Consider the following 17,067-nt stretch of genomic DNA (forward strand, 5'->3'; position numbering starts at 1 on the left):
TAGCTCCACCCTTGAGCAAGCAGGTTCCAGGCTGGGGGAAGGGAGGCCACAGACAGGGTCTCCCTGTGTAGCTCTGATTGTCTTGGAATACAGTACATAGGCCAGGCTGGCTTTGAACTCACAGATATCTGCCAGCCTCTGCCTCCCAAGTGCTGGGATTAAAGGCGTACACTGCCACATCTGGCCAAACACACATTACTTTAAATTTATGTCATTTCTGAAAACGTTACTAATGTGCAGTTGGTATGACTGAGGCGCCCGTGTTGAGACCTGGGAGGTGTTGCTTTGTGTTGCTCTTGTATTAGTTACCTCACTGCTGCTGTGATAAAACACCAGGTCCCATTGTGGCTTATCCAAGGGAGAGTTTACTGCTCTTACAGCTCCCAAGGGAGAATCCATAATGGCAGGGGAAACACGGCGGGCGGCTGGAGCAGGAAGCTGAGAGATCATGTTCCCATCCATCCAAACAGCGGCAAGTGTGAACTAGACGTGGGGCTGGATGTGGGGAAGCCCGTGCAGTCCAAAAGCAGTGTGAACTGGAAGTGGGACAAGGCACTGTCCCACCAAACGCCTGCCCTGAGGGACTTGCTTCCTCCAGTAAGGATCCATAACCTCTGCAAAGCAACTAGGGAGCAAGTTTTCAAATGCCAGAGCCTCTCGGGGACATTTCTCATTCAAGCCACCACAAAGTGTAAAGTTACCCTCAGGGCGACCCACCTAGTGGAATTGCTGCTTTGCGTTAGGATGCCGTATTTATTCTTGAGAGACAGCTGTAATTTGACTTTACCATAGGTATTTTGGATAGCTGCATTTGGAGTTGATTATCTCCTTTTCAAACCAGTACAGTGAGTAGTTATGGAACTGTCTTTGCTGGGGGATGGCTCACTTGGGAAAACTCCTGCCTTACAAGCACAAAGACCCATGAGAAAACGTTGGGAGGAATAGTGTGGGCCTGTGATCCCAACACTGGAGAGTCAGAGAGAGGAGGGTTCCTGGTTCACTGGCCAGCCAGGCTACGAGGTGGATACTCTTCCTGAGGACAACACCGAAAGCTTCTGGAACCACACACACACATGTGCACGTGTATGCACACAGACACACGCAAACACATGTGTACATACACATACACCTAAAATTAAAGAAAGAAGTGCATTCGTTATATGCTCAACATTGGCGCTTGTTAGTAAAAATGGGCTTCTTGCTTTCAGGGTTTCTCAGGGTTACTGTTTCTGGGATGAAACACCATGACCAAAAGCAGCTTGGGGAGGAAAGGGTTTATTTCAGCCATCACTGAAGGAAGTCAAGGTGGAAACCTGGAGGCAGGAGCTGGTGCAGAGACCGTGGAGGGATGCTGCTTACTGGCTTGCTTCCTTTTGCTTGCTTGGCCTGCTTTCTTATAGAACCCCATACCACCAGTCTAGGATAGTCCTGCCCCACTCAGCTTGGACCTGCCCATCAATCATCATCCGAGAAAATGCACCACAGGCCAATCTGGTGGAGCATCTCCTCAGCTGAGGTTCCTTCCTCCAAATGACTCTAGCTTGTGTCAGGTTGACATAAAACTACTGAGTACACAGGAGCTTGCCCCTGCCCCTGCAGGGCTGTGTAAAGTGCCTGGCTGCCACATGCCAAGATACTCTGAGGTGCGCAGAGCAGAGAGGTGGCTTCCTAAAGGACTGATGGGCTGTGCTTCCACTGTTAGTGACACATAGGGCCTTCCTGGTAACCAGGTGGCACAGCTTAAGGTGCCCTCCAGCAGGTGTACCGAAGCACACCCGAGCAGTTGATGGAACGTCAGGTGAGAGGCTGGCTCTTAGCACACACTGTGGGCCTGTGCTGAGCTTTGATGGCTACTGGCAGCTGGCAGCCACTCTCACCCACCTTGGAGTTGTAAAAAGTTATAAATTTGTATCAATCATATTAATGGTATCTAAGATATCATATTTATATTCAAGTTATTGCTGGGTCAAAAATCGTAACATAATATAAAATCACTCCACTGTGAACTGTAGCAGAGGCTCATCATTGTTAAGTGTGTGGTTCAGGGTTGTGTGTCCAGTGTCCTGCAGTGATCTGCAGAACTGTCTCAGCAGACAGGACCAAAACCAAAACTCTCCCTTTTCTTCAGTCACTCCCTTCCCCTCCCCTGACAATTACCAATCAGTTTTTTATTTCTAGGAATTGAACTACTTTTGATTCCTATGAAGGTGGCCTTATGCTTATACACCGTGTGAGGGTGGGGGGGCGGGGGGGGAAGGAGAAAGAGAGAGAGAGGGAGGGAAGGAGTGGGGTGGGGGGAGAGAGGGGGGTAGAAAGGGAGGGAGGAGTAGAGGAGGAGGAGGAGGAGGAGGAGGGGACTAACTTATTTAGTGCCGTGTTTCCATGGGACCTGACTGCCTTCATAAGAACTGCATACTATTCCACTGTATCACTCAGCAGGGACAGTCTGTGCTGTGTCTACTCCTGGCTGTTGGGAGGAATGCTGCAGTGGGCATGGGTATTCTTTTGAATGGATGCCCAGAAGTGGAGAGGGCCCATGCTCCTTGGTATCTTTTTCTTTTCTTCCTTTGATAGTAGTTATCCTAATGAGTATAAGATCATGTCTCAACAAACATTGTTGGGAAAGCCGATTATCTATCTACCCACAAAACATGAAGCTAGACTCTTACATTGCACCAGGTTGAAAAAAAAAAAGCCGCCTTCACATGCTTAGAGACATAGACACGTGCCTTCTTACTGTAAAATCCGAGGAAGCAAAGGAGAAGCCTTCAGGACAGTGGAGATCGTACATATGGCGCCAAAGCAAAAACTAGCCGAAAGAGTCACCGCAAATGTAAACATTTCTGTCCAGCACAGGAAACAAGTGACTCTTTGTGTGTGTGCTTGTGTGCATGCGTGTATGTGCATGTGCGTGTGTATGCATGTGCATGTGCACATGTGGAGGTCAGAGCACAACTCGCAGGAATCTGTTCTCTATTCTCCTATGTAGGTCCTGGGATTGAATAGATGTTTCTACTTGCTGAGCCATCATGCCAGCCAATGGACTCCTTTAATCATGGAACGCTGTCAAAGTTCACCAGATAGTTTTCCTGCATTAGTTGAGATGCCATCCTCTGTCCAGTCACTTGGTGGCGTGTGACACTGATCGATCTTTACATCATGAGCTCTCCTTGCATTGCAGTGATGGGGTTTGTCAGTTCTTCATCATACCAAACATGATGTTGAATTTGGTTCACCCTGATCATTTTTGATTGGGTTCAAGGCGTGTAATTGATATCTTATTGTATCTGAACATGATATAACATGTAATTTTTAAAAATATAGCTGAAATATATACACCAACAGTTTCACACCAACACCCTCCATTTTTAATAATTGTTTCATGTCCTTATCTAGCTAGTCTGTGGTCACACTCCTAAAAAATTTGTTTGCTCAGGGACCAACGTTCGCTGCTTGTGTGTGTTCAGCTGTTAAGAGTCCAGTGTCCCTTTTAACCTACCCATTGCCATCTTCCTTTCTTGCTGTGTCTTTTTTTAGCTTTATTTTATGTGCATGAGTTTTTGCCTGTATACATGTATGTGCACCACATGTATGCAGTGCCCAAGAAGCCCAGAAGAGGGCGGCAGATCACCTAGGACTGGAGCTACACTTCTAGATGGTCTGCCAGAGCAACAAGTGCTCTTAGCCACTGAGCCTCTCTTCAGCCCTTTCTTGGGCTGCAAGTGTTTTTTAAGAAACCGTGATTTGCCCTAGATCTTTCATTTTCTTCTTTTTTAAAAAAAATTCTCTTATTTCTGTGTGGACCAAGGGAGCAGTTTATACCTGAGCTTCATGTCCTTCAACTACAAAGCAAAATCAAAGAAAGCAGAAAAGAAGCCATCTGTAAAAAAATCAAGACTGCAACATCCCAGGATGCATCTGTGGCTTATTATATTTCTCTCCCCCCCCCCTGTATTGTTTGTAAATTATTATTTCTAAAGGTTTGAACAGATTTCTATTTTTAATTTTTTGCTTAGACTACGTCAAAGGTGGTGGTAAGCTCGGCCATCAGAAGATGTAAGTGTGGGTGACGACTTTTCTGTGATGTCAGTAGTTGTAAGGAGCCTGGTCCAGAGACATTGACTGAGTAAAGATCAAAAAGTAAAGAGCCTCTCTGTCCCCAATACCCATATAGAGACACTTAAGGGCTCAGTTGGCAGTGTTTGCCTAGCTTTCAGGGAGCCCTGAGTTAGACTCTCAGAACTCCACAGATTGAGCATGGCAGCACACACCTATGCTCCCAGTATTAGGGAGATGGAGGCAGGAGTCAGAGGTATAGTAACACCATCCTGCACTATATAAAGTTCCAGGCTAGCCTGGGTGATATGAGACCCTGTCTTAAAAGAAAAGAACAAACCAAAACAGAAACATTCTGCCAATGAGTTGGCTACCCCAGAGATGAAGTTGACATAGGAAAGCAGGAAGAAACACTTTAAAAAAATTTTTTTTTAATACTTCTTTCTTGAATTTTCTTGTATTAGTGTCCCTGACCAGGAGCACTTGTAACTGGCTGATTCCGTCCACGTTGGAGGTTATCATCTGCCAGCCCCAGCCACCAGCTTTTCAAATGCATCCAGTCTTTAACTTTTTGCAGGTGGCTTTTCTGTCCCTGTCTGCTCCCCTGGTGTACACAGCAGGTGTGAGCTCTTGTTTGTCTCTCCCTAAAGCTCCTTCTTAAGCCACAGCTAATAGGTTTCTGAGAGGCCCAGAGATGTCTGCTGTCTGTGGAGCAGAAAGGCAGACCCAAGGTGCATGGCCCAGGAGGAGAGGACCAGAAGAATGGTTTTTTTGACTGGGAGGTCTGTGGACCCACTCGCAACTAGCTGAGCCACCCACATCTTCCTGCCACTTCCCAGGGCAGTACAGATCCTGCCTAGTGAACAGGGAGTGTGGGAGAGAGAGAGAGGACCTGGAGACTGGAATTCTTCCCACCCCGAGTAAGAACCCAGTAGCTACCAGATTACCTATTTTAAAGTCAGTTTCATGGCTTTGAGACAGAGAACTGAGACCTCTGTTGTGTGTAAACGTTGGAGGGATCATAGAGGGATGGGTGGAATTAGTGTAAGGACAGAGGTGACTGCAGTTTGAAGAAGGGTCCCTTGTACCAGTTAGAGGGATGAGTAGAGGGGAGTGGTGGGCAGCATGCTCAGGCATAGGGGTCGAGGAGACCTCTGAGGACGGGACATTTTGAGAGTGACCCAAGTGGAAGCTAGGGAATAGCCTTCCAGGTCTGCAGGCAGCAGAGTCAGGGCTGTACTCTGGTCCTTAGGAAGCCACTGTGGGGGTGGGTGTGCATAGGGCTGGATGGTGGCATCTGGGGCAGCCATCTGCAGGGGTGCACGTAGCCTGTCTCCTGAATTGAGAGGCCCTTGTGTGACTCTGGAGAGTCCTTCCAGGTTCCCCTCCTTTTTTATTTTCTCTGCCTTTGCTGGCTATTTCTAGAAAGAATGTGCTTGCTCTGTTACCCAAAAGGCCAAGGTCTGAGTTCCAGCCTGGATCTCCCCTGAAGAAGAGAGACTAGGCTGGGTGGAGGCTCTGGGGCCAAGTGACCCTTTGGTATCTCATGCGGCCTGGGAGGAAAATACCTCATTGTTTCCGAAAGAATTCAACAAGGCGTGTGTCTATATGTGCTTTATAATTAGAATATGGGCCTCCTGGCTTGTGTTGCGACTGGAGGGAACTGGTTCCTTGTTGGAGTTCATGCAGCATTTTCAATAGGCAGCGTGATTTCTGGTGGGACGCTCACCTCCTTCCTCCAAGCATGGCTTGGAATGTGTCACATTCCCAGGAAACAGTTTTCCTGAATATGTGTTTTAGAGGATCTGTAAGTTATTCTCATGCTGCTGTGGTATGTAGAACACAGTAAACACATAGACACACATATGTACATGCATGGATACACACACTCTGAGTCCTACAGATACACACTGAGTCACACAGACACACTGAGATACACACATAGATACACACACACACACACACACACATCAAAATTAAACAACCTGAGCTGGAAGAGGGAGCAGCCTAGGTAATGTGGCCAATCTTGATGTTGTAGAACACATGGAAGGGTTGTCTCTCCCCTCCCCACCTAGCTGTGTCTACGCCGAAGCTCGGCTTTGGGATGGATTTTTTTCTGTTAGCTCTAGTCAGTTTATTTTACTGTGTTTTGTTCTTCTCCACGAATCCAGATCATCTGACTTTCTACCAAAACAGTGCTTGCTCATTCTCACAGACAGGGCGCTAAGCTTGGAAATGCAGGATGCCAAGTGTTAAATTTAAAGTTTTAAATTAAAATTTGTGGCACAGTCTCCATCACCATGCTTGGCAGTGCCCTTGTCCCTTCTTGTTTGACATGTGAGGAGACAGACTGGCAGCAGTTGTAAGCTGAAACCTGGTTGTAGGCAGAGCTAGCCAGCCGGGGGTACTAACATTCAAGGTGGGGTGTGTGTGTGTGTGTGTGTGTGCATACATTTCCTTAAATGAAAGCATGACACATTTGCTTTAAATAGAATTTTATATCCTGTTTGTTCAGGCTAGTGTAACTCTATGATAGATGGCCCTAAGATTGAAACTGGCTTTAAATACTGTTTTGTTGAATAACCAGATTTGTCTGTCCACCTCCCACCCCCTGGTCTCCTCGTCACACACTCACACGGACTGTATTGACGTGGTCAGCGTGTTTCACAATGTGCTTGAGTCATTTCCCCAGGAGCCCTGAGTTTAGTTACTCAGAAGGAAGGCATGCATTGACAACGAGTTCTCAGCCCCTTTCTTTCACCCAGCTGTCAGGTTCTATGGAATCGAAAATAGAACTGCCCTAATGTGATGCAGGCCACACACTGTTTACCGGTCACTTCGGAGGTGGCCAGTCTTGTGCACAGCAGTGTCTGGACTGCAGCGTGGATGAAGCAGGATGTGGGGTGTCTTCCAATGGGGTCCCTGAAAGGGGAAGACTTTGGAAGCCGGCCGCTCACAAGAAAGTAAGAAAGAGGAGGAGTTACATACCTGACTTGGGCAGCTCTGCATCCCGTGCTCGGCAGCAAAGAGGAGACCTTTACAGTCTTAAGAAGGTGGAGAAGGAGCCAAAAGATGAAGAAATTAAGCCTGGGGATCCAAGCTACGTGCAGCCCAGCATGTGAGGGGCCGAGTCCCTTGCTAGGCATCTGCAGATCGGCTTTGTGAGCTGCAGAGATTTGTAACTTAATGCAGGGTCGTTCACGGTGGCAGCACGGATCAGGAGGCTGGCTATGATGAACTGTTGGCTGCCTTGCGCTTCTAACCACTCAGTAGGTATCTTGTGGAACAAAGATCTGTACACAGGCTTCTCCAGTGCTTTTCAAGTTTCCTGTTTTATAAATGACAATTTCTGTGCTGACCGTTTCCCCTCTGCTCGCCCACAGTATTAACAGCAACTGAAAAGAGCTTTTGTTTTTCTGGACTTAAAAAGCACAGGATAGAATGTTAATAACTTGGCGGTAGTGCTGTTAACTGACTTTGGGCCAGAACTGGAAATGGTGCTTAATGAAGTTGGATGTAGAATTACTCGCTCACATGAGACTTTAATCATATTGACCCGTCCTCCTCTTCCTCCTCCTGCTTCTCCTCCTCCTCTGCCTCCTCTTTTAAAAGGCTTCCTGTGGGGTTTGTAGGGCTTTGTGAGCTGTGTAGAGCTTTTTTGCTGCCCAGCAAGTTTCTTTGGGGGTCAGGGCTGTTGTAAGTCTGAGGATAAACTAATCAGCTAGGGCAGGTATTTGTGTGGTGAGTATGACCTAACCCTCCCGGCATCCGACAGTGCAGCATCTCTTCCCTCTAAATCCACTGCTACTCCCGAGCCATGCCATGCGCTAGGTTGCTTTGCTCTAAAGTGAAAGAGGTGAGGCGTAAACTCTACGTTAGGTTTTGAGTCAGGAGGCCGACATTGCTCACATGTTGGCTGTTTGGACTTAGGAAGTTAAAGGAAGATGGGTTGATTACTAAATTGAACCTCATTCTTCCGTTTCTGAAGTCCATGGATGCTCAAACCAGGGTCCGTGAAAGTAAATCTCAGGAGTGAGTTAAAAACATCTTCATGTTCAATTTTTTCTCTCTCAAGTGTTTCATGAGTCACTTGCTAGAATTCACTATGAAGATTTTGGAAGTGGTGTTTTTTGTTTTTTTTTGTTTGTTTGGTTTTTTTTTCTTTTTAAACATCTAGAGGGTTTTGTGGGCAAAGGATTAATTGACTTTGCCAATTACGTGAAAATGCTTGCATCTTACAGAGTTACAGAAGTAGCACTGGTTTAGCATGGGACTTAGCAGTGAATTAATGTACTATTTTATCACGGTTTAAAAAACTTTATGTGTGTATGCACAAGAGTGTGCACATAGCATTGCTTGTGGCCAGAGATCAGAGGCCAATTTGTGGGAGTCAGGCCTCTCCTTCTACCATGTGGGGCGTGGGGATTGAACTCAGGTTGTCAGACTTGGTGGCAAGTACCTTCAGTGTCTGAACCATCTTGCCAGCCCCAATGTGATACTTTATAAGATTAAATCTTATGTGCTTAAAAACGTGTTCTATCACTCAATAATGAACTTTTCCTTGGTCTTCTCTCTAAATGTTAAACCATACCTATGCTTATAGATGTTCACATATATGTAAACATAGATGTTTATATTTTCTTTTTTTAGTAATTTATTTTTTATTTTATGTACATTGGTGTTTTGCCTACATGTCTGTCCATGTGAAGGTGTTGGATCCCCTAGAACTGGACAGTTGTGAGCTGCCATTTGGGTCCTGGGAATTGATCCCAGGTCCTCTGAAGAACAGCCAGTGCTCTTAACCACAGAGCCATCTCTCTAGCCCATATGTTTATAGTTTTACCCCATGTTCTGATACATCTATGCACTAAGAAAAGACCCAAATTATTGGCCTCACGGTATGCTCTTGGATCAAAGCCAACATAACCTTGATGTGACTAAAATATATCTTGTGTGCTACTTCCTCCTGTTTTTTAAATGACCTTCGCCTTCCTTTTAAGTTTATATGCACTGAGTTTTTGCAAAAATAGAAAAAAAATGTGCTGACAATGGTGGTACATACCTTGGGAGACTGAGGCAGGAGGATGGCCTCAGTTTGAGGCCAGTCTGGGCTCTATAGGAAGATCCTGTCTCTTAAACAGCATTAACAATGAACAAACAAAAGGGCAATACTTTAGAGTCTTTCTTCTTTAGTTTCTTTTTATCCTAATGTACAGGTATGATTCATTCCTTGGTCTATGGAATATTGTATATGTACAGCTGTATTTCTAACACCTTTGAAATAGGAGTCATTATAGTGTGCTACAGTGCACAGAGTTCCACTGACTGCACCTAGGGGTGCTGGAGATAGTAACTGGAGACATCTATGAAAGTGTGAGCCATAGCAGGACAGGGACCCGTCGGAGCCAAGGCCCAGCTCTACCACTCACGACATTTGATGCCCGGAGTGTGACTCCTCTCTTCGGTCATGAGTATCTCATAATTGTAGTTTTCTGGGTAGCTTGAGGAGTGGGGTGGGGGATTCAGTAATTATTAATTGCGTTTCTTTGCCCCAAAGATGCCAACAGGATATCAAACATGGAAAACACACATTTTTCTTTCAAGTTTAAGGTAAATAGACATGACTTGGGAAAGGGTTTATACGCCTTTAATCCCAGCACTAAGGAGGCAGAAGCAGATGGATCCTTGTGAGTTCAAGGCCAGCCTGGTTCCAGGTCACCCAGGGCTACATAGAGAAACCCCATCTCCAATAAGTTAGTAAGTAACTAAATACATACATAAATAAATAATCTGCTGTTCTGGCCAAGTGAGGATAGCAGAGAGAGAGGGATTTGGGGTACAGCTGGGAACTGAGTGATGCACTCTCCAGGGCCTGCTGTCTCCTCTCCTTCATAAGGGAGCTGACTAACAAGCTATGCTGTTTCCTTTCTCCTCCTCCTGTAGCAATCAGCGGAGTGGAATAAGTACGATGACCGGTTGATGAAGGCTGCCGAAAGAGGGGATGTGGAGAAAGTATCCTCCATCCTTGCCAAAAAGGGCATCCATCCTGGCAAGCTAGATGTGGAAGGCAGATCGGCGTGAGTATCCCCTTGTCACTGAGGTCTGGGTAAAGCCCTGGGGTCCAAATGCCACCTGCGAATTGTGGCTATCCCTCTTGTGACTTTAAAGGTCTGACACAGAACTGTTTACTTTGAACTATTTTAGACAAACTAACAGTTGTCCTCCATTTAATTCTTTCCTGTGTCCAGCTGCTTAGGCAAAGCCCAGCCTGTGCTATTTGGGGAATTCTTATTGACAAACTTTTCCTCAGTCCTCATCATATTTTATCTTTGAGGCAGCCAAGTGAAAGACGCAGAGAGAAGTCTTGAGAACGTAATTAGCTTGTTCTGCCCTCAGGAGGCCTGGAGCTGGGATGTGGCCCCAGCTTCCCACCTTGGGAGCATTCAGTAAAGGGCACTGGCCTTTCCTCCAAGCCCCAGTTGGAGTTTTTCATTTATTTAGATCATTTTTGTTTCAGCAAAACTGAGCAGAACAGAGAGGAGCTGGAGACCTGGCTTGCCTCAGGGAGACACAGTCAGAGAGCCCACCCTCACTGTGTTTGTGTGAACGGACTCCCGGATTACTCTGTGCCTCTGAGCCAATGTCCCTTCCCCACCCGACCCACATCTGCACCGTTTCCTTTCTGGTTGAGGCTAAGAGGCAGTTGGGTTAAAGGGTAGATCTTGATTCTGTTAAGACTCTAATTACAGCCCTGACAACTGTAGCCAGGAGCCCTCCCAGCACCAGTGGTGAAAAGTCCCATTTCCTAAACTCCCTGTCTTAGCCTTGCAGGGGATTTTTTTTTCTTCAAAATTGTGTGGTTGGAAGTGAGCTGCTAAATATAGAAGTGAATATTAGGAATCTAATCACTAATGTTTGATGTAGATTATGACTTTGGAATGTGTAAAGTTTCAGTTGAGCAAAGTGAGACTACAATTTAGGTTTTAACAGCAATAAACTTTGAAACTGTTGGCTTCACAGTCTTTCAGTTTTGTCCAGTAGCTTTCTAGTTGTCTGTTTCTTTGTTTGCTTTCATTGAGACAGGATATCTCCATGTAGCCTTACCTAACTTCACCAAGATATAGACCAGACTGACCTCAAACCCATGGAGATCCACCTGTCTCTGCCTCCTAAGTGCTGGGATTAAAAGGTGTGCGCCATCATGCCCAGTCAAGTAGAATTCCTTTTACCTTAAAAACAAGTTAATTTTTATGTCTTACTCCTATTTTTTTTTTGACAAATCTTATGATGTTTGATGTGGCTTATAGCACAGATGGTAAAATGTAATCTCTACAAGTGAGTTATAGTCCCTTCTGTCTAGTTCCTTGTTTCCCCATCGCTAAGGGTGGTAAAGCCCTCTGTGCGTGTGCCCACAGTTCTTGTACTTTCGGTGTTTGGAATGGGCGGTTTGTTGAGTGTCTGGTGTCTGTTGGTCAAAAGTTCATGTGTACGAATATCTTTATTAACCGAGCCCCACAGAATCGTCATTTGGTGTCATTTGGTGAACACTTGGGTCCTGTTAGACTTCCAGGGTTTCTTTGTAGGAAGTAGCCGTCTACCTGGGATGCACAGGGGAGGATGTTTTCCTTTTTATTTATATGGTTAGCTATATATTCTTTCTTAATGAAAGCACTTTGGATTTAGCGAACTTTAATGTGTTACAGATGTATCTTCTATATTATCTCTAGTGGCAAAACAATTTTAATTTGAAGTGTTTTTTTTTTATTTTTAATTTTGAATGTGTTTTGTTATATTTTTCAAGACAGGGTTTCTCTTTGTAGCCCTGGCTGTCCTGGGACTTGCTCTGGAGCTAGGCTGGTCTCAAGCTCACAGAGGAGATCTGCCTACCTCTGCCTCCCAAGTTCTGGGATTAAAGGTGTGCACCACCACTGCCCGGCTTAATTTTGAAAATTTTAAAAACAATTTCATTTTGAAATAATTTCGTTTTCATTTTTTTACTTTTACTTTTGAAAATATTTTATTTATTTTATGTGTATATACGTGTGTGTGCATGCCCAAGTATATGTATGTGGGCATTCAGGAGCCCTCAGAGGCCAGAAACATGGATTGGATCCTCTAGGACTGAAGATATAGACTGTTGTGAGTCACTGTGTATATGTACTGGGAATTGGACCCGTGTCTTCTCTAAGAGTAGCCAAGTGTTCTTAACCACAGAACCATCTCTCTAGTCCCAAGGTTTTGAAATTCTTTTATGAAGCAACAAGACCTATTGTGGTTCCAGAAAGACACTAGAGATGGTGGTAACGGTAGAAACCAGTGTTATTGATCAAGAATATCCAGTGCAGGCACACAATCCTGTAACTCTACTCCAGTGGATCCAACACTGTCTCTGGCTTCCAGACATCCTCAAACACACAGGCATACACACACACACACACACACACACACACACACAGACATACACACAGACATATAATACAAACATATATATACATACACAGACACACACAGACATGAAGACACACACACACAGACATACACACACACACAAAGATACACAGTCATAGAAAGACACCCCCCCCCATACACATATACTACATGTATTTAAAAAGAGGTTTTCTTAGTTGCAGAGTGTTTCTGTAAAGCTTTCTCCTATGTCACGTACAGCTCTGTGCCCATGTTTCTATGACTGACATGTGTTCTTCCTGAAGCATGCCTGCTATTTATAGTTCTGCAGCGTGGGCAGTGCTTGTGGATTAGCTGGGAATCCTGCTCTCGTGTGCACGGTCAGTGTCGTGGTGGGCTGTTATGAAGACCATAGTCTTTATAAGTTTGTGAGCTGAGGAGTGTAAACAAATGATCCCAAACTGGCATTTCCACAGTCTTAGACCTTAGTAGGGAGGAGAACTCTGCCTCTAGAGGGCCACACAGTGTGTTGTGGGTTGTGATTGTCTCAGGAGACCTAATGATGCTCGTGGCCCAAATGTGTTTGTCCTATTAAAATGAAGAACGGGTTTGTCTGTTAAGAACAGCTTGAGTGCTTTGAGCTGTCCTCAGCCCTGCTGTCCTAGGGAGGGGCTCATTCTCTGGTTGCATGTCACCTGTCTTAGGATTATTAGAGTCTTATAATGACCTGCTATCTGAGAATCAATTTGCAAGCTATTCTGCATTTTGCCTTTTGTCTTTACTTGTTCAGACATTTGAGAGTGTGGCGTCACACTTGTGTCAGAGAGCATAACAAAAAGTAAAACAGACAGTAAACTCTGTTTTTACTATTGAGTTTGCAGTTGAGTGGGACGAAACCCACAAACCACAGAAGGAATCAATATTGGACTTATATGGCATAAACATGTTAATTCTACGGAGACTGGTGAAGGCAGGGATGAGGTGCCAGGAGAATAAGGCTTCAGCAGTGGGAAACCGAGCTCCTCTGCTCTGGCCAGGGAAGGAGCCTCCTGCTGAGGGTGAGCCCAGCGTGGGCCTGCACTTTCACGCCCTCCTCCTGACATCTTCAGAGGCAGTCCTCTTGCCCAGGAAATCCTTCCTCTGTCACCTTGGACTCAGGGCCTTTTACCCACAATGCTCATCTCCTCACAAGTTTGGATTTGGATGAGTTCTAGTCAGTGCCAGTTTATTAATAAAAGGTTTTATTTTATGTGTATGTGTGCACACATGTATATGGGAGCCAATGGAAAACAGAAGGGGCGGGTCCTCTGGTGCAGAGTTCCGGGTTGTGGTAAGCCAACTGATGAGGGTGTTAGGAGTTATCTGGAAGAGGAGCAAGTACCCTTAACTGTGGGTTCCTCTCTCCAGCCCCAAAGTTAGCGTCTTACGCAGGCTTGACTACCTTGTTAGGGGCTGTCATCAATGGGGTCTGCTTGTGTGAAATGTCAGTCACACGGGTAGAAGAGGAAGAATTAAATGTTGACAATAGTCACTGTGGGAGGGAGAAAGCATGGGATAGCTTAGCTTGGTAATTCCAAAGAAAGTCTATTCTGCTGTGGTCTTAACTCTCTTCTATAACGTTCTGGGGGTAGTTTCAGGACATTTCAAATCAAACAAAATAACATTTAGAAATGTTCCAGTGTGGTTAGAAAGTGGCTTAGTGGGTGAATGCTTGCCACCCAAACACAAAGACCAGAGTTCTTATCCCTGAGCTCATGGAGAGGTGGGGTGCAGGGAGGGGTCAGCCTGTCAACTCCTGAGCTCAGAGAGTGGAGACTGGTGGGCCCTGGGCAGGCTGACTGGGTAGGCACAATTGTGAGACCCTGCCTCCCTGAGTAAGACAGAGTTGATGAAGGAAGACCCCAGTGTCAGCCTCGGGCTTCCATGTGCATTCACACACCCTCAAACACACACACACACACACACACACACACACACACACCCTCAAATACATATATATACACACACACCCCACAGGGATATACACATGCTTAAAAAAAAAAAGGAAGGCAAGAGGAAAAAGTCCAGTGTACATTAATTTAGTTCCAAGAAGCACCAGGGGTTTTGATAGCAAAATAATAAATTACAGGGCTAATGATATTATATAATGACCTTTTCTCTTATCAAAGCTGTAGAATATTCAAGTGTTTCATACTAAGGAGATACTTCTAGAGTGTCCTGGCTAGTTTATAAATCAGATTTTTAAGAATTTCAGATCTGGTAACTAAAAAACTTTTGTAACACTGTGTGTGTGTGTGTGTGTGTGTGTGTGTATGCACATGTGTATGTTAATAAGGGATGACATTGATAGAACATTGTTTTAAATGTGAGTGCATGTTTTGCCTGCATATGTATCTGTTGTGCACATGTATACCTTGAGCCCAAGGAGGCCAGAAGTGGGTGTTGGATTCCCCGGGACTAGAGTTACAGACAGTTGTGAGCTGCCATATGGGTGCTCGGAATTGAACCTAGGTCCTCTGGAAGAGTAACCAGTGCTCTTAGCCACTGAGCCATCTCTAGCTCATGAACATTTAACTTACCTTTGTTAGTTTCTATGGCATAACGGGTGTTCTCTTTCATTCAGCTTCCACGTCGTGGCATCCAAAGGGAATCTGGAGTGTCTGAATGCCATCCTTACACATGGCATTGATGTTGCAACCAGGGACAGTGCAGGTACACCTCCTCCATTAATAACCCTCCCTCCCCATCTCTCCCTTCCATCTCTTCTTCTCTCCCTCTCTCCCTCCTTCTGTCTTTCTAAAGATTGGGCCTTTCATACACTGGGCAAACACTCCAGCCGTTACACCCTCAGCTATTCCTCACATTCGAAATCAGACAGACTTGAAAAGTGAAATAACAGTTTCTGCTTTAGGTTATTTATTTGCTTACCATTGACTTAGATTTATTTTAGGTGTATGCATTGCATGTCTGCCTATATGTCTGTGCACCGTGTGAGCGCAGTCACTGTAGAGGCCATAAGTGACTGTAAAATCCCCTGGAGCTGGCTGCAAGCTGGCTGATGGAGGTACTGGGAACAGAACCCAGGTCCTCTGCAAGAGCAGCAAGCGCTCTTGTGCCTCTGAGCCATTGCTTGGACCCTGAGCTGCTGAGTTGAGAAAACATTGACTCTTGAGTATTGCCATGGGAGAGGTCAAGTGTAGGGGATGCAGGCTGAGAGGGTAGCAGGCCTGCCGGCTAGTGCTGGGGCCACAGTGCCGGCTTTAGAGACTTTAAGGGACTGTTTCATTTACATTCACATCCTGTGCCATGTCCTCTCTGTGACGAGGGCATTTGACACTCGGTTAGGTGTCTTATGTGCTGGAGACATAACTGCTTCCGTGGTGGTGGTAGGGATAGTGACAGGTGACATTCTATAGCATCTGGGTGGCTGCTCTTCAGAGCTGCTGAGCACCTTACAGTCTTCAGTCATGTTAATTCACATCACTTCTCTGCACCTCAGCCAACAAGGGTAGGACGAGTGAGCGCTCACTCACTCAGTCACTTGCCCCAGGCTCCACAAGAGTCCAGTGCCCCTAGGGAGCCTGGACTGGGTTTGCCTGGCTGGATCACAAGTTGTTTAGACAGTTGGAATCTTATTTTTCTCCTCATCTCTTGCTTGCCCCTGTCTGTCTCTTTAAATCTCACTGCTGAGTTTGCACATTCAAGGTAAATATGCAAGTGTTTGGACACAGCTGTTGTTCTTCCTTCAGTGAGAGCTTTAGCTGTTGATGAACTTGGATAAATATTTTTATTTTTTGCTTGCGTGGGTGGGTGTGTGCAAGTTCACACTCACATGCCCCAGCACACACGTGGAGGTCAGAGTTACAAAAGCAGAAATTGCTTCTCTCCTTCTATCTACCATGTGGATCCTGAGGAGAGAACTTGGGTCACCAGGCAGGAAGTGACTGCCTCTGCCCCCTGAGCCCTCTTGCCAGCCCTCTGAGCTATGCCTGCAGCTCAGGAACTGAAGTGTGCCACCATCGTGTTTCACAGACAAGAGGGAGCGTGGGTGCAGTTGGCTGTGCTGTGCCTGGTCCTACACTCTCTGTGGTTGGCGTTAGAACCTGGCTGATCAGACCTGGGGAAGCGTACAGCTTACTTAAACTCACATTAAACCCTATGCGTGTTGAAAGCCTGTGTGTCTGTCTCTTTTCTAGCCAATGTGCTTGTGAAAGCAAGCTGCACATTAAGATATTTGTGAAAGAGCTAAAGGGCATGACAGGTTGGGTGTTGGCATTGCCCATGAAACCCTTATGCCTTTCACTATCTAAGTGAGATGTATGTGTAAGGACATATAGTTGCAACAGGGGGAACAACAGGATGGCTCAGTGGACAGAGGCGCTTGCCCCCCCCCCCCGAGCTGGATGGCCTCAGTTTCGTCCCCACAGGGACCCACATGGTGGATGAAGAGAACTGACTCCTGTAGCTGTCCTAAGACACTTGCTGTGGCACATGGCTACCCACAAATAAGTTAGTGCATATGCGCACAAGTGTGTGTGTGTGTGTGTGTGTGTGTGTGTGAGAGAGAGAGAGAGAGAGAGAGAGAGAGAGAGAGAGAGAGAGAGA

The 17,067-nt window shown here is 45.8% G+C and overlaps 1 protein-coding gene across 2 annotated transcripts in view; it reads left to right on the forward strand.

Annotated features, from left to right (window-relative positions):
• Uaca (uveal autoantigen with coiled-coil domains and ankyrin repeats) overlaps positions 1–17,067 on the forward strand; it is an 84,389-nt gene that overhangs the window by 36,267 nt on the left and 31,055 nt on the right. Inside the window, exons 1-3 of one of the 2 annotated variants that reach the window (XM_021172628.2) lie at positions 6,660–7,325; positions 10,000–10,133; positions 15,086–15,174. In XM_021172628.2, the coding sequence (XP_021028287.1) occupies positions 7,287–7,325; positions 10,000–10,133; positions 15,086–15,174 (262 nt within the window). In that variant the 5' untranslated portion in view covers positions 6,660–7,286. Of the gene's footprint in view, positions 1–6,659; positions 7,326–9,999; positions 10,134–15,085; positions 15,175–17,067 lie in introns of those variants that run through there. The other variant, XM_021172627.1, reaches the window with a different exon arrangement.

The sequence above is a fragment of the Mus caroli genome, chromosome 9 (assembly GCF_900094665.2).
Source record: "Mus caroli chromosome 9, CAROLI_EIJ_v1.1, whole genome shotgun sequence".
NCBI classification, from domain to species: Eukaryota; Metazoa; Chordata; class Mammalia; order Rodentia; family Muridae; genus Mus; species Mus caroli.